Source organism: Sinocyclocheilus grahami, unplaced genomic scaffold (assembly GCF_001515645.1).
Source record: "Sinocyclocheilus grahami isolate Dianchi unplaced genomic scaffold, SAMN03320097.WGS_v1.1 scaffold654.1, whole genome shotgun sequence".
NCBI classification, from domain to species: Eukaryota; Metazoa; Chordata; class Actinopteri; order Cypriniformes; family Cyprinidae; genus Sinocyclocheilus; species Sinocyclocheilus grahami.
The window spans coordinates 929,696-947,877 of NW_015505833.1; the positions used below are offsets into that span (position 1 = coordinate 929,696).

General features: G+C 39.6%; 1 protein-coding gene across 1 annotated transcript; it reads left to right on the forward strand.

Annotated features, from left to right (window-relative positions):
• Positions 1-12,747: 12,747 nt before the first annotated feature.
• irx2a (iroquois homeobox 2a) lies at positions 12,748-17,146 on the forward strand. The gene is made up of 5 exons (XM_016242309.1): positions 12,748-13,292; positions 14,494-14,896; positions 15,153-15,794; positions 16,158-16,227; positions 16,501-17,146. The coding sequence occupies exons 1-4, from the start codon at positions 13,074-13,076 to the stop codon at positions 16,205-16,207; spliced, it is 1,314 nt and encodes a 437-aa protein (XP_016097795.1). The 5' UTR covers positions 12,748-13,073; the 3' UTR covers positions 16,208-16,227; positions 16,501-17,146.
• Positions 17,147-18,182: the final 1,036 nt, after the last annotated feature.

An 18,182-nucleotide genomic window follows, 5' to 3' on the forward strand; every position in this document is an offset into this window, starting at 1 on the left:
GTGAGAGAGAGTGTGTGTGTGTGTGTGTGTGTGTGTGTTAGCGATCGCTTGAATCTTTGACAGTTTTGCATGCATTTGGAAAAACCTAGAGAGCCTGGAGGCTGATATGAGCCATCTTTTATTTCAAAGATTTAAACGCGGTCCGAACTGGATGGAGCGTCCAACAAAAGTGCAGCGGTATTGTGGGGTTCTGCCGCGGTTGATAAAGCGCAGGCCTCTGGGTTGCATAAGAGGATTGTTCGTGAGCGATCCAGGGGCCTTCACCGCTCAAGCCTGCCAGCTGGGCCCCGTCTGCGGCTCTCATCTGCGCGGCTGGCAGCCTTCCGGCTCTGAAGCTCGCAGACCTGCTTTCAGAGCGAGCCAATGTCACATTACTGCGCTGTCCAACCTCACTCATCGAGATGCCTGCATCACCGCATCCCCACACAGCGGATCCGGGTGTTTGGGGCCCTCATTTCATCTGTGAAAATCAAAGATGTGCTGTTTTGTGAAGCTCGGACTATAACTGACAACGAGAATCATCTGGAATCATAGCGATGTTTTAATGATTTTGAAAAAAAGTCTCACCAAGGCTGCATTTATCTGATCAAAAATAAAGTAAAAACAGCAATATTGTGAAATATTATTACGATGTAAAATAGCTGTTTTCTATGTGAATCTCTGTTAAACTGTAATGTATTTCTGTGATGCGCAGCTGTATTTTCAGCATCATTACTCCAGTCTTCAGTGTCACATGATCTTCAGAAATCAGTATAATATGCTGATCTGCTGCTCAAGAAACAAATAAATAAATACATAATTTATTCAGCAAAGATGCTTTAAATTGATCAAACAGTAAAGTATCTTCAGAAATCACTATAATATGCTGATCTGCTGCTCGAGAAACAAATAAATAAATACATAATTTATTCAGCAAAGATGCTTTAAATTGATCAAACAGTAAAGTGACAGTAAATATTTATTTTGTCACAACTGTATATATAATTGTTTTACATATTTGTTACAAAAGTTTTATATTTCAAATAAATGTTCTGTTCTTTTGAAGTTTCTGTTCATCTGTGAATCCTGAAAAATAAAATGTGTTACGGTTTCCACAAAATATTGTGCAGCACAACTGTTTTCATCATTGATAATAATCAGAAATGTTTCTCGAGCAGCAGATCAGCATATTATAGTGATTTCTGAAGATCATGTGACACTGAAGACTGGAGGAATGATGCTGAAAATACAGCTGCGCATCACAGACATACATTACATTTTAAAATATATTCACATAGAAAACAGCTGTTCTAAACTGTAATAATATTTTACTGTTTATGAATGTTTTTACTGTATTTTGTGATCAAATAAATGCAGCCTTTGTCAGCAGAAGATACTTCTTTCAAAATCATTGTACAAACTCTTAATTCTTCCAATCGTTTCGCCTGTAGTATATATTCAGAAACACATTAGAATGCTCTGGTCCAACTTTTTGATACTTTCTAGAGGATAATGTGCTTCAGGTTTGCTACCCATTTTGCAAATTAGCATCACTCCCATGTGGATGCTGTGTCTTGAAATATGCTGTTCCCTTTATATCGTCCGTGTGCGACATGTGTCGTCGTCAGCGGCCGTGGACGGCTGCCAAAAGCCCAATCAACAGCTTTCACCTCAACTCCCAATAATGATCCCTCCAGATAAAAACTGCTGACCATTAAATTATTCATGGCCACGTTCTGAATAAATAAACTAACAGCTCCTCTCGCAACAAATCTGGGAAGTATTTGCTCATTTAATCATTGCATTCAAACAGAAGCTGCAACACATTCGGTCCCGGCGGACCGTTCATACTTGACCAGCGGCCAATCTGCCGACAGAGGCTTCGTTCCAGACCCTTCTCCCTTTTATTTGATTTTCTCAGGCTTGTGTTGAGTAGTGGCTGCACTAAACCTTTATTTCTCCCCTGATGTTTGATGGGATTAATAGTATGCAACACACGTGCACATCCATTTTTAATTAGCTGAAGTCTCTGGTACCGCGCTGTAGTCTACATCTAAACTCATCGATACCGCGGTGTGTCGATGAGCCAGTGCATATCTGCTCGTGAACCTGAATTTATCGTTGTTCTTGCGCAGACTTGGGATGTGCAAATGGCCCAAACTCTGATCACAGATCAATGAACATTTAGCATTGTGCTAGAAGACTAAAGCGAGATGCAAACAAACAGCTTAATTTATTTACTGCCAGCAGAACCAAAATGACATGTTCCCCTTTTCAAGGTAATTATGCATCCACCTGCATATCAAAAAGGCAGAGAATCACTGGGCTCATAGGAAAGATAGACTCTAGAAAGATGGTTTTCATTGTTTTTCACTAAAAATTAATTGCTTCACTGATAGCATTGTTTTTTTTTCACACGCTGTCAACGTTGTTGTTGTTTTAAAGTGATTCATCCAATTAGGTAAATTGGATAAATTTAAACACACAGTCAAAAAGCATTATTGCAAGCCCTAAACAAACCCTAACCGTATCGTAAGTGCATGCAGTTAATATTACTTGGTACTTATTTGTTCATCTGCACTGTAACAACAGCACAACTAAATAAAGTATAACCCAGAAAAATCCTACATATCAACATTGTGCACCATGCATCTGGACTTATGCAGATGCATACGATTAACTCTCTTCTCCATCATTTAATGAAAAACCAATCGGTAGGAAATAGAAGACAAAATTCCCTCGACAGGCAAATAACACAAAACGTAAACAAGGCACACTCTATAATCCAAGGCAAGTTTATATAGCATATGTATACACAATGGTAATTCAAAGTTCTTTACATAAAAATTATTTAAATTATCATAAAATAATCACAACAGATGCATAATAATACAAAATGACAACAAAAGCAAAGAAATTTAAAATATATTAAAACAGTTACGAATAGCATGTCTAATCCACACAGAAAGGGAACGTATGCACTGAAAATAATGATTTTATTTGCATGCACATCACTATAGCAGTGCAGAGAGCACATGGTTAAAATGGCAGGTGGTTGATAATAAAAAAGGCTGTGTTGAGAAACACTATGACTCATGTCAAATTCTACCTGAAATGCTGTAAATGTGACCGGAGTCTGGATGTGTTTGTGATGGCGGATGATCAGCTGGAAGCACATCTGTGTGTCTAACATTCACTTTCTGTCTTTCCTCTCTTTTCCTGTGGATGTTTCTGATGTTCTTCAGCGATCCTGTCGGCCTCCTTGTTTTTTTTTCAGGCCATATGTTATCTTGTATGAAAAGGTTTAACATTGTTTACATTTGACAATTGCATGATATCTTACGACATGGCTAATAGAGCTAAAGTTTTGTGAAGCGAAGGTTTGATGCGCTTTCATCAGTCGGCAAGGTAAACCGAAGCCGCTCTTTTCCAGAAGCGATTGCGATATTTTATTTCATTCCGATAAGCTTTGTGAAACCCGAGGCTTTGATTGATTGGCTCGGCGTGGTTTCGAGCAGCTCTGTGTTTACATGGCATTCTCCGCTTCAAAGTTCGGTCTTTCCGGTGCGACGCAAAGCGTGCCAACGCTTGCCTCTCTGTTGTGGCATTTTGTACGGCGTTTGCGTCTGCCACCCTAACATTTCATCGCGATAGGCTTTCTTTGAAGTCATCGAAGTGCTCCCACTCTCTGGCTGACCTTTTGAACCTGTCGCTCCGAACGCGCCGTTCCCGAGCCACTTTAAATGTCACCTTACTTGTGCTCAAACATTGTTTATTTGCAGTCCCAGACATGCAACCCGATAGCACCACAAAAGAGTGGGTGCGAGACCTGCGCCGACGTTTATATGTCAGGATCCTCATAGCTTTTCAGGCGTCCAAACTGTACAAAAGCGTCCTCGTTCAGAAACCCAGGCAAGGTCAGCTTGGATTAGCCACAGGTAACCCTATCAGGCCTCGCACAATGCTTACAAAGACCACTGACACTGGCTGTCAACAGACTCTTTGGAGGGAACTCTATCTGCTCGGCTCGAAGTTATTGCACTACCTGGATGAGGAGGGCTCAGGTAGCCTTTTCCAATTGTGCCTCCTTTTATTTGGCTTTGATTTAAGGTGATTCATTGGGCTCATCAATCGGGCCGTCTGGACGCTTGTGCAGCCGAGACTCGTCCAGAACATAATTCCTGTGGTTTGTGGCCATTCTCTTCTCACATAGCTCTCTCTGTGCCCGAACATGCGAGAGGCAGATGAATGATACAGAAGCTTAATTCTACATGACATGGATTAGGTGTGTGCCCATAGGATCAGCCGCTAGAGCAAACACAACCCAGCGAAGGAAAGTCTCGTTTCAAGAAGTGCTGGTGTTCGGGCTTGAGAAATAATCTGTCAGTGGTCTGCGTTTGTGCTCCTTGTGAAGACCAGAACATCAAAGCACAATCAACTAACCCATTAATTATAATGCATATGTGGTTTTTTTTGTTGAGTGTTTGATTCATCAGGCTTTTATGGCTCATATAGTCTGATATCATGAGAATAAGAAGGAAAAACAGCTCAGTTTTATTCAGAGATTCATGATGTGAGATGTTCTGGAGGCTTGTGAAGATCATTCCTCCGCTGAGGAACAGTGAAAGTAAAGCTTCTGGAAATAAACGCTCCTCAAAAGATCCCGAGGATCAGATTTGAGACTCTAAAACATGATTGATGGAGAATCAAGTAAAGCTGAGCTGCTTCAGTCCAGTAAGTGTTCATCTGGAGATATTACTGCAGTTATTCTGACCTTTACTTGATCAAAATCAGTCAAGATTTGAGAGCAGAAAGACGCTTGTGACGCAGCAGCTGAAGCTGGACGTTTGTACAATTACACTAAAAGAGCTTTTACTTGATTAAAAAAAAGTCTATAAAAAAACTAATAAAAACGATCAATCAGACGATTGTTTTTTTTAGCAAATGTTTGATTATGTTTATGATTTGGAGACTTTAGAAATGTAGATGTCAAATGTGATATGGTTGGATTTATAGGGTTAATTAGTCTTTAAAGGACTAATGAATGGATAGTTACTGTTCGCCACGTGACAGATTAATTAATGTAAGGATTTTTAGCTTTATGCACTGTGAATTGGTTGCTGATCTCGCACTCTAAAAGCGTCTTTCCTACAAAGTTAGAGTTGTTGATTTATCATGCTTTCAGATCACTGGAGCTCACCGTTTAACCTCTCGACACATTGTCATTTTAATTGATTAAACTCAGCTCGGCCGATGGAAGAGGGTCGTTTAAATCATTAAGCTGCAGTATATCATAAAGCCAGCAGTTTGCTCTCTCTGGCCCTGCAAATATTTGAAAATGATAATTCTTAGTCTTCTCTCTCTTTTAAATCCCTAATCAGCCAGTAATGATGAGCCGTCCGGTCATTACAGTCATTACAGTCACTCAGACAGAATTCAGGAGGACATGATGAAGACTGGGAGACGCAAGCAGCATTTTCCACATTATCTCAAGAAAAGCCACACATTTATAATGTATAAGGGTCAAGGAACTGACACATACACACACACACATACACACACACACAGGTTTGTTTTGGTGAAAAGTGGGGACTCTCCATAGGCGTAATGGTTTTTATACTGTACAGACTGTATATTCTATTGCCCTACACCAACCCTACCCCTAAACCTACCCCTCACAGGAGACTTTCTGCTATTTCAGATTTTCAATACACTCCATTCTGTGTGATTTATAAGCGTTTAGAAAAGTGGGGACATGGGGTAATGTCCTGAAAAGTCACCTCCTCCTTGTAATACCTATGTTATACCTTTGTCATTATACAATTTTATGTCCTCATTTGTCACAAAAACGCATACACACACACACACACACTCTCACACACACATGCACGCGCACAAACACACACAAACACACACACACACACACACACACACACACTCACACACACTCACACACACACCCTCACACTCACTCACACTCACACTCACACTCACTCACACACACACACACACACACACACACACTCACACACACACACTCACACACACACACACACACACACACACACACACACTCACTCACACACACACTCACACACACTCACACTCACTCACACACTCACACACTCACACACACACACTCACACTCTCTCACACCTCTATGATGAACGTGTTTTTAATTGTAATTTTGAATTTTTTTGTGGGGCTTAAAATGAGAAAAAAATGTCTGTAGTGTAATTGTCCGAGTAATAATATAAACCTAAATCTCTTAAAATATTTGGTGTAGCATAATATATTTTTCTTATTGTTATTATTTCTTTACACTGCAGAATTAGTATTTCTTTATACTGAAAGTGATTTTCTTCCTCAGTATTGTCTTGTGTTACAGTGCAAATGTCTTAACATTCTTACATCAAGATTTACTTGAGAGTCAAAACGACTCAGGATATTAAATATTGTTTACAAAACATCAAAATGATTTGAGCTTATCCTTAAAACAAGAAAATAAATAGATTTAATTCAAAGGGAAAACAAGATCATTTTTCTGAGATATTTTTTTTCTTGTTTTATAAAGTGAAAATTTAATTTTTTTTTAAATGTATTTATTATTTTATTTGTTTGCTTGTTTTTGTCAGGAAACAAGACTTCTTAATGTATCTTAATTTACCTTCTCAAGTAAATGTATCTTGATTTGAGAATTTTTATATATTTTTAATGGAAAACAAAACAAAAATACTGGGTAAGATTTTTTTTTTTTTTTTTTTTGCAGTGTGAATTATTATTAGTATTATTATGTTTAATTATTAATATTTTTAAAACATCCACTAAATCAAAGTGTTAAGCAGGACGCCGATTTGTTCACATGTGACAAACAAAACATTGAAATAGTGAATTGCATAACAAAGGACCTTTATTTTCAAACATTCTTCGAACATGTCTCAAACCAAAAATGTGACAGAACAGCTCTCTCCCTTTCATCGTCTTGGACATCTTTATTGTCTCTGACCCATAAATATCTGAGGACAGATGTGTTGGAGGAGACCAGCTCTGGTCGAACAGGGACTTCCAGAGAAAACACCCATCTACAGTAATACTGGGCCACCTAAACCACACAGACCAGTTTGCATTGACAGAGAGCCTGGCTCTTGTCCAACACAATACACTGGTTGATGCAGCATCCATATCCTGCTGCATTTAAACATCCAAGCAGAGGAGAAAGCAAGAGTAGAAACGCCTCTCGCTCTTGCTAGTTTACATCCATGGCTTTCTGCGGCATGTTAAACAAATTGAGACTGTGTGCGGCGCTCCACGACTCTATTCAAGCCGGAGACGCCGAGCAAACATCTGTGTTCCTGCACACACTTCATCCGAGGCACAAACGGCGCTCACACAGGGATGGGGCTCGGGGTTTTCACTGGGGGCGAGGAGCTGATTCGAAACCCCTCCGCTGCCAGGCGCATGGATAGCTGCTGATTAGAGGTCTGGCGAGCTCGCCGGTGCCAGTCGGGTGAGATGAGGCTGTCGCCACCCTTCCTCGGCCCCGCAGGGCCCACTGCAGAAGACCAAAGACATTCTCCCCTGACAGAGGAGCACATCGCCCCAAAGCACAGGGTCAGAGCATTGAGAGAGCGCTGTATCTCCACGCCGCACCGGCGAATTATCACACAGGCAAATTGCTTTTTGTGTTATGCTTATCTGCGCTCTCGTTTGCTCCGGCTCGGCTGAAATCTGCTGCTTTTTGTGATATCGGACTTTTTTCTTTCTCTTGAAAGATCTCGCTCGCTGTCGAAACATGATGAAATAACAGCAAATCTAGCACTCGCTGAGGTGCCTACGGACACGCAGACACTCGTCTTTTCTTACATTCTGGGATTTGCAGGCATTCAAAGGCGAGTTCAAAGAAGACATGGGATGATACGGGCCATTTTAGCTACCTCACGTTATATTTCCACGGAGTGCATGGGTTCTGATAAACAGAATACAGATTGAATCAAGTCATGAAGAATGCCAAAAGATTCCTTTCTCTGAGTCACTGCCAGTGCTGAAAACATGTAGTTACGTTTAAAGTACTAATTCGATTCAACGCACATATTGTGTACATACATGCTTTACATTGTACTTATATTGAATTATATATATATATATATATTTCTGTAATGAATATATAACTACACTGTTTCCCCTACTCCTACCACTTAACCCACACTTAAAACTAAGCTAAACCTAACCACATACCAAACCTGTCCCTAACCTTAACCGTATCCCAACTCAACAGCAGTTCTGCAGTCAGCATGAACACAATAGTTAAGCTCCTGAGACCTCGTGACCTCATATGAGGACATTATATTTAAGTGAATTTCTCTGAGACTGTACATGCCACAGTTGTAAGTCTGGAGTCCTGCACAGAGCACATTCAGGGCTTTTCAGAGATACTAAATGTTTGGATGTTTCACCGTGACCACTCCCTCTCCTTGGTCTTCAAATATGTCTGATATTAATTTAGTGACACTCTTATGGAAATATGATAACATTTTGTAATTATCATTTAAATCTGTCTAATTGTTAAACTGTGTGTCATAAATCAACATCTCAGGAAAATGTTATGGGGTTTTAAATCAAAATATAACTTTCTGTTACGAAAGCGGACGTTGATTTCATGCATGTCCTCATATGAGGAGACCGGGACTAAAAGCATGTTTATTAGCATTTTGGGAGATGAATAGGGAAAGAAAGTATGCTTCAATATTCTATGAAATATTATATATTATTATGAAACTCTTGTCAAATATTACTCCCATTATTACACTTCTTTTTTCATTACATGTTGCCCCAAAAACACATTAATATGCAAATTAGATTTAGTTTATAGATACATTGCATATAATGAGAAAACCCGTTTATGGCCATTTTACACACATTTTGCAGAAAGAAAAATAGTATATCAAATCATTCTGTTATAATATAGTTGAGAATCACCTTTATACAAAGTTTGGAAAAATAAATATCCTGAAAACTAAAAATGTATTGGTGATTTGAAATATCTATTGTCTTTGCCTATGCATGTTCATTCATGTCTTTTTATTTATTTTTTTTAATTGAGACCCGATGTCCTCTACCGAGGCCATAGCATAACTTATTAATTAAATATCTTTTTTTTTATTTTTACTTTTTTTTATGCTCTAAACAACGTAAAGACATGAAAAAAACTATTTGTTTCCTAAAAATATTTTCTCGGGTCTTAAGAGGTTAATTTAATGTATTTATTTCAGCATACGTACATAGTAGTTAAATACACCTGATATCAAATGGGACCAATACGGAATAGATAATAATAATAATAATAATAATTAATAATGGGGGGAAAATAACAGTGAAAAAAAAACAAAAAAATAATTTTTTTTGTAATGTAGCGAAAAAGTAAATTACTTGCAAATAATATATTTTTTTTTTTTTAAGTGCACCCATTTATTCATATTCCTATGCATAATACATAATATACATAATATGTAGAAAGCGCAAAACAGTTAAATGTTTACTGTCTCATCACATTCAATTAGGAATTACATGAATCACGAAAATGGTTGAATTTTCAATTCAAAATGCCAAAAAAAAAGGATTAGTTCGCATCTCTGGACACTTTAAGTTGCTTAACATATGTACAAAAAAATATATATATATATATATATATATAAATAAATATAAATGTTTAGCTACTTACCTCACACTCTTTCACGGTTTGGTATCTGTATAAGGCCAGCCTTTTAAAACGTATTCAACATCAAGGTGGCTTCGGTCCTGCACTCTGCCTCTGTGTGTCATCATGTCTGTGACTGTGAGCATCACAGGAGCCTGGATTCATCTCAGTGTTCTGTTTCAAAGTTCAGACTGATGTGGACACAAGAGGGGAATGTTATCGAGACACAGGTTACAGCAAACAATATCTGTTTACCCTTCATATTTCTAATATATCCTATTTAACAACCTACTGTTTAAGGACTGACGTTTTTGTATCTCAGACTGTTTTGCACTACCGACACGCGTGCATAAGGGAAGATAAACATACACACGCTCTCCAAGATTTATGCACACAAACACACACATACGCAGCAGGCCAAAGAGAATTGTACTTCACAGAAACAGCACTTGAAACCCTGTCAGCTGCCTGGCATTCACATTTCAGAGTTGAGAATGTAAAATCAATAATCATTTAGTCATAAGGGTAAATGAAGTAATATAAGATCAAAGTATACCCTTTGGCCATTGAAGTTGCACTGAGTAATTTATCTCATCAAAAGGCAGTGCTGCTAATCCCTGCACTGCTCACTAGAGCCGGCACTGCCGTGCTGCATTATCCTGGAGTAAACACGTCTCCAGAAAATATGAAAAATCAATAGTTGTTTCCTTCTATCCAAATCAATGGCATGCATCATAAATCTGACTCTGTAAAGAGATGTGTGTGTGTGTGTGTTTGCTCTCAGTGTAATCAGCTTTATTGAGCATAAGGACCCATATAATTACAGATTTTGTCGGTAAAACTTGATCAATGGTGAGTGACTGTTCTATTGGGAAATCCAGCTGATTGTATTTACTGTTCATGACTGCAAAACTCGCAACACCAATGCTGCTCCTATACTACTACTAATAATAATAATAATAATAATAACAATAATAATACTCAGCTTTTTTAAACTAAATAAATGTATTATGCATGAAATATGCATATTTTGCACATAAATATGCATGTTTTTATGCAATATGTTTAATAATCAGATTTTTTTTTTTTTTTACATTGCAAGCATTTATTTTTTATTGCATGCATTTAAATTATAGCATTCGAATGCATAATGCGATCATATGAATTAGGAGCCTATTCACACCTAAATGTCTTGTTCGGCAGAACAACTAAATAAAGGATATGACCCAACTATTTAACATGAATGAATTGTGTCATATTATGGAATTGTATAGTTATTCTTATATATTTGAGTGCATGGCCTATATATGTATTATGCTTTCAGCCATGCGAGTCAGTAATACCATGCAAGCCTATTGTCAGTTAATTCCATCATTTGATGTTTAAAGGCTTCTGCTGGTGAATTGGATAAGTGCATTTCTCTGATACTTAGCTGCAGTCTTGGGCTGAATCTCCTATAAATCCATCATGTTTGCTGGGACTAAAATATCACGAGGGTTTCTAAGTCTGGAAGTTAACCTAGTTAACCTACTGCCCCCTGCTGTGCGGCGCGCGCCTCGTGTGTCCTCTGTGAGCACCAGCGCCAAATTAATCTGTTTCCAGTCTTTACTAATTACTTCAGCGCAGAAATAAGAAAGAGGATAGAAACAGGGCGGAATATGAGGGAGAAATTAGACCTGCTATTCGTCCCTGAATCAGAAACAGAGGGCTGGATAATGTGGAAACATTTAATGAAATGAAATGTAACAAATAATAATAATGCTTTCTTTTAATTCGAACATTTCTTTTCACAACTACCATTATTATTTAACATAGCACGACAATAAATAGTTTCCTCTTGAACGTAAATTCAATTGGCATTTCTATTAATTTAAACTAATCCTTGGATAATCTTAAAATTATCATTGCTAATATGCGATATATATATATATATATATTTATTTATTTATTTATTTATTTATTTGATGTGTGTGACTGTTAAAGGAATTTGCATTATTGTATTATTCAATACAGTTAGTGATATATATTTAATTGCAATAATATATATTTAAGAAACTGTACATTCTTGAAAATGACTTACCATAATGGAGCCGACAATTAAAAGCGTTTTACGAATATATTTTCCTCATCACCCGTTTTACAATTTACATGCATTTGAATAATAATAAAAGTCAAATTCACATAATCATATTTTTGCACATCTGTTTTCGCCAGTCGTTGTGGCAGCCCGTTATTTATGTCAGTCATAATCCCCCGGTGTTTGTGTGATGTGCTAAAGAAAACTATTCCTGCTGAATTAGTTCTGAATGTATGTTACAGGTATGTGGAAGACAGACTCCTGCTGTCAGGACAGAAGACCTCCTGCGATGAGAGAGCAGAAATATGAAGAGGACTCACACCTCCCACCGGCCTGAGCGCGCACTGCTGCTCCCAGCGCTCACACAGCAGCAGCGGCACACACTCACTGCACTATTCAGCAGGTAAAAAGAGCTGCACTTTATATTACAGAGCTGCGCGTTACAATACATATTTACAACTGCAACAACCGAATCCTGACGGTAAGACGTGGTCAGTGGAGTGAAGGAACGGCTGATTGTATTTACTCTTAATGACTGCACAAATTAATCATATTGTGTTCGTACAATAGGGATCATGTGTGTTATAAATAATAATAATAATAATAATAATAATATACTACAGAAAAACAAATGCAGCTAACTTATTTTCTATGGAAATTGATTTGCATATTGCATGCATTTCATTGTTAGGTTATGTGCAGCAGTTTTAAGTTTCTTAACGACATGTTATTTCAAATGCAATAGCAATGCGCACTTACGCATATATGTAATACCTATAGTTATGCTCTTGTGTGACTGTGTAAATACGCTGTAATGCACGAGCAAAACCTCTACAGCCTCGGTGGGATTGTTTTATGAAGAAATGACAAATGGCAAAATGGCATCATGTCATCATGTCATCCGTCCGGCGCTGAAATAAATCAAAAAGAAAGAAAAACGCAGTAGATGAACGACGGAAACGCGACGGCGGGGACGCACGGGGTTCTGTCCGGGGTTTTGTTCCGGAATTGCATTTCACAGCGCGAGAGAGGGGGCGGAGATGGAATATTTAGATGAGCCGTGATTGACAGCTCCTGTTTCTCCAATGCTCTCAGAAACTCGCCTGCTCCTTCCAGCAACTCTTCACTCTCCACTCCCGAGCACTACAAACAAACGGACGCTAGGGGATCTTCATGACGGCACTCTGCTGATCGCTCCTCTTTTGCGCTTTTATTTCTTTTCTTTTATTAGTTTATCCCTGCGCGCGCTGGCTAAATGCGCTGATTGCATCGATCAGCCCGTTTTCTGCCCTCCCGCGTCCCTGTTCCGGAGAAGCTGTAATAATGTCCTATCCTCAGGGTTACCTCTACCAGCCCCCTGGCTCTCTGGCGCTCTACTCCTGCCCGCTGGCCGCCCCGAGGAGCGAGGAACTGGTCCGGTCCTCCTCCGGTTCAGCGTTCAGCCCGTACCCCGGATCTGCGGCGTTCACCGCCTCGGCCAGCGGATTCTCCAGCCCTCTGCCCTATTCCACAGATCCAGCCACGGGATTCCCGTCCTACATGGTACACAGCGCTGGAGCCGTCGCCATTCACGAGGCATTGTTCTTGATAGGAATGCATGAATATTGCATGATAGGATGGTTATAGTTTTGGTTGTAGGTTCAGGAGTTGCATGCGCGCGCGCGCGCGCGTGTGTGTGTGTGTGTGTGTGTTTCAAAGGGAAGCTCGTGCGGGTCATGCATAGCCTACAAATGCAGCTCGGGTGCAGAATACAGCTGGATATGATCTAAAAGTTTTGTTTTTGTTCGGCCGTTGAGTCGCGTATAAAATGTGCAGCTTATAAATGCGCGCTTATTTCCATGAAACAATAACAGCGTGTGTCTAAATATGTCTGGAATTCCTTCAGGCCCACTTTTACAATTTACTTTTGCACGGTTAATACACCGCGTTATTTTTAGACAATAGCTCAAATTATTGGTTGTTGCATTTTACAATTATTATTAATAATAAAACAAATGTTTGGAAGGATGTGCGGCTAAGTATGCGCTATTTAATCGTCAACTGATGAATTGCAATGCTAATGACATGGCACATGAAAGCGGGTAAAAACGGGCCATATCCAGTGGTTTTCTAATAGGATTTGTAATGCTGCGCTTCACTGATATGCTTCTGACACAGAAAGAGCACTGGGGAAGTCAGCCTGGTGATTATGCAAAATGACTGCAATTACCCATTATCTGTTATCCACCCCAGTCCCATTTAATTGTGCATTCTGATAATTACATGAAGGATTAATCATAGTTTATTGGCTTAATTATTATTAGTATTATATTTCTGGTTACACTTTATAATAACATGCATTAATAACATTAACGTTATGAAATGCAGAATAGATAATGTGTTTGTTTGCATTCAAATGAAGCGTTGGTTCATTTTTGTTTCATTTGCGCTACATTTATTTTATGTTGTAACGAAAAATAAAAAAGCGGCACAAACAACGATAATTACATGAAGGATTAATCATAGTTTATTGGCTTAATTATTATTAGTATTATATTTCTGGTTACACTTTATAATAACATGCATTAATAACATTAACGTTATGAAATGCAGAATAGATAATGTGTTTGTTTGCATTCATAAAGCGTTGGTTCATTTTTGTTTCATTTGCGCTACATTTATTTTATGTTGTAACGAAAAATAAAAAAGCGGCACAAACAACAATAATAAGACAGATGACTGACAAAACCTGTTGTTTTTGAAGGGCTCTCCGTATGACGCGCACACCACGGGGATGGCAGGAGCCATCAGTTATCACCCGTACGGGAGTCCCGGTTACCCGTACCAGCTCAACGACCCCGCGTACCGGAAGAACGCCACGCGGGACGCGACGACGACGCTGAAAGCGTGGCTGCAGGAACACAAGAAAAATCCGTATCCCACAAAAGGAGAAAAGATCATGCTGGCCATCATCACCAAGATGACCCTCACGCAGGTGTCCACCTGGTTCGCCAACGCCAGAAGAAGACTCAAGAAGGAGAACAAGGTGACATGGGCACCACGGACTAAAAGTGAGGATGAGGACGAGGACGACGGCGATGGAGAGAGAAAAGACGAGCGCACGGATAAAAACATGGACAACAGTGAAGCGTCTGCGGAGGACGAAGGTGCATTATTATTATTATTATTATTATTATTATTATTATTATGCGCTAATTTAATTTAAGCGTATTTACGGTTGGTAAAATGTAAAACGTAAAATGTACTGCATTTGTTGTAAAAGTATTTGACATCTATATAATGTAGCCCTATACAGAACTATAATTGTACATTTAAGACATTCACATCGTAGTGCAATTTTAAGAGACGTTTTGGCACAGTTTTGACAGCAGTAACTCATAGCTGTTTCGTTTCCGTCCGCAGGCATCGGTTTGCACGTCGATGCTCTGACAGATCGCTCGTGCTCGGTGGAATCGGACGGGGAGAAGGTCGCGTGCAGGACCGGAGACCTGGTTTGCGATGCTGGACTCGATAGCAAGGACAAATGCGACGCGAGTGATCTGGACACGGTCCGCGAGGACAGGCAGAGAGGCCCGTCACCCAAGCCGCTGACCTCCTCTCCTCTGACCGCGGTGGAGGCCCCTCTCTTGACCCATCATCACCGAGAGAGCAGCACCAACAAAACATGCCTGGACGGTCAAAACCAAAGCGTCAAGCCTAAGCTCTGGTCATTAGCCGAGATCGCCACTTCGGACCCAAAGCAGCAGCAGCAGAACTGTCCCCCGGGTGTTGGCCTTTTGACCTCCACGGCGTCCAGCGCGTCTCCAGCGGGCGCAGTGTACCCCGCCACCTCCATATTAGGAAGACCGCTTTATTACACCTCGCCGTTTTATAGTAATTACACAAACTATGGCAACTTCAGCCCGCTGCAGGGCCAAGGGATACTGCGCTATAATTCATCTGGAGAGGGACTCCTGCACAAACAGAGCAGCGAGCCTCTGCTAAACACCAATCCAAACCAGACTGAACAGCATTTCAGGGCCTCCGATGCAGAATCCAAAAAAGGTGCGTAAAGGGTGCACACGTGCTGTTGATCTCAGCAGCTAGAATCTGACATATTATTTAACTGATTACATGTATTTTAACCAATTGTCTATCCAATAAATATCTATATTAAATTAATCAGCTGAGGCACTTTTCATATAATCGCGCAAAGGATTTTCTTAGGTGCCTGTTGTTGTTTTTGAATCAGCGCCGCGTGTTTATTAAATTATGTTATTGTCTGAAAGTGATGTATATATATATATTCAACTCTTTATTGTTCTCCTAATCGAACGCAAGCGTCAGGTCTACATTACGCGAGGTATTGAATCTGTCCAAGCGCTGTAGTTATTTGCTTTTACTAAAACGGGTGTGTATTTTCTGCAGACCCCACCGAGGTTTTCACAGTAAGAGCCCAGTCTTACCTCTCGAGTTAAAGACGAGGAAGATCGTTCAAGTAAGCCGCTAATATAAGCATTTAAATGCAGGTTATGTGCCGTTTTTTATGACAACGTTGGAATGTTTCCAAAAGCCACTTCCTCATATTTGATTAGTCCTATTGTTCTTGTCAACTAATATGTTCCACTGAGCATGCACATGAGGCCTGCTTTATGGTTGTGTAGATTAAGTGCGGGTTTCTAAATTTAAAGCAATGGTTTTATATGTATATATATATTTTTTTTTCCTTTGGAAAGTCGACTGATGTAGGTTTTGTTTCCTTGGTTCACAGGTAGGTGTCACAATTGCTTTGAACAAAGCGAACAAGCCATCCCCCCCACCTCTCTCTCCCTGCCCAAGCTGTTTTAAACTAACATTTGCTCTTACGCGGATCCTTTTGTGTGCCACTGTACACCCACGGACTACAGAGCACCTGCCTATAGAACAATAACACGTGCGATTATGGAAATGAAAAAAAAAAGAAAATAAAAGAAAAATGGAGCGAATTTTTAAGGCACTATAGCCAGCCTGGTTTGGACGAACTGTTGAGTGATTGATTGATGGATGAAGTACTTTATCCCAACATATGTGACTTTTCGATGAGGAGACTTATTTCTCAGGATCCCTATAGTAGCTTCATTGCCAGCATCGCGCGCGCGGGGCATGCTAGACCCCCTGTCGGACTTTATGTGCTAGAGGTGTGAAGTGTAACGAGACTGGTATAAACTTGACTAAGAGTGGAATACATTTGATATTTATTTTTGTAATGCCTATAATTTATGCAAGTTGTATTGCAATGGTAACTGAGCATTGTTTTGTAAATAAATCATGATTGGTTTTTATTTAAAAAGCCGAAGTTACACGATGTTGCTAACAAGGAGACTTTTACTAATTTATATCTCTTGATTGTAAATAAAATGCGCTAGTCTGCACTGGCACCATTTGGACTGGCCTGTTTTTCCACACTTAATGCTATAGTCTCATTTTCTCATATCCTCAAATAGATTATTATTGCAATCATAATTTATACGTGTCAACGTAATAGACAAATTCAGACCCTAAAACTGCGCCAAATTACGCGGCACCATTTCAAACTCGTCTTGTTTAATTTCTACAAAAGTGCGTTTAAAATCTCGGGTGTGTGTGCATATGCAGCGTGCATGCTGATGTGCTCTGGATGGCAGGGAATAATAGAGGCTGCTTATAATCCAGGCCTTCATCTATTTTTCAGCGTGATGAATACAGGGCTGGAGAGGACGCGTTATGAGCTCCCGGCGGGGTTGAGATGGTCAGTCGGGCTTCATTATAGACTGATATTGAACGATCCATAAAATCGTGTCTAAACATCTGCCAGCTCCGATTTTTTAAAGTAAAGCCTTTCGATATAGCAATTAAAAGTTATGCCATATTCTTAAATGTAAAGAAATATAATGGAGATGATAATAATAATAACGCGATATAATATCAAATATAACTGGTATTATTATAATAGACAAATCTAATTGTAAATACCGATTTTAACCAATTAAATAAGCATTGCACATAATGCAGGTTCCAAGCTGACTGTAACACTTCACGCGCGTTTAACGCCGTAACACACACTGCGACGGATTCTGTCGCTTTTCTGGATAATATCACGCCAGATGTTGTCATCTGCGCTTGTGCACATGTAGGCCCGAGCGAAAGGCTTCATTATTAGAGGTGAATTATTGAAATGCAGCCTTTAATCTCAGGTGGGATCCCGGGGGGGTCCGAGCACTGTTGTCAAAATGGCACCACGGGCGGTTTCCATTCATACTCCCTTCAAATGTCAACATTTGTTCTCAATAAAAAGAGTTATTGTTTCTGTAAAACAGCCTTTGAAAACATGAAAGAAGTGCAGGCACCTCTGTGTGATTGGGATCAGGTAAAGGTGAAGTGCAGGCGCGCGAGAAGAAACCTGTGATTTGCGACAGAGAGAACAGGGCATTTATT

Excerpts from the sequence above, each read along its gene's own strand:
- irx2a (XM_016242309.1), top strand. The coding sequence starts at position 13,074 with ATGTCCTATCCTCAGGGTTACCTCTACCAGCCCCCTGGCTCTCTGGCG. Across the intron at positions 13,293-14,493 it reads CGGGATTCCCGTCCTACATG|GGCTCTCCGTATGACGCGCA; the intron begins GTACACAGCGCT and ends TTGTTTTTGAAG. Across the intron at positions 15,795-16,157 it reads CGATGCAGAATCCAAAAAAG|ACCCCACCGAGGTTTTCACA; the intron begins GTGCGTAAAGGG and ends TATTTTCTGCAG.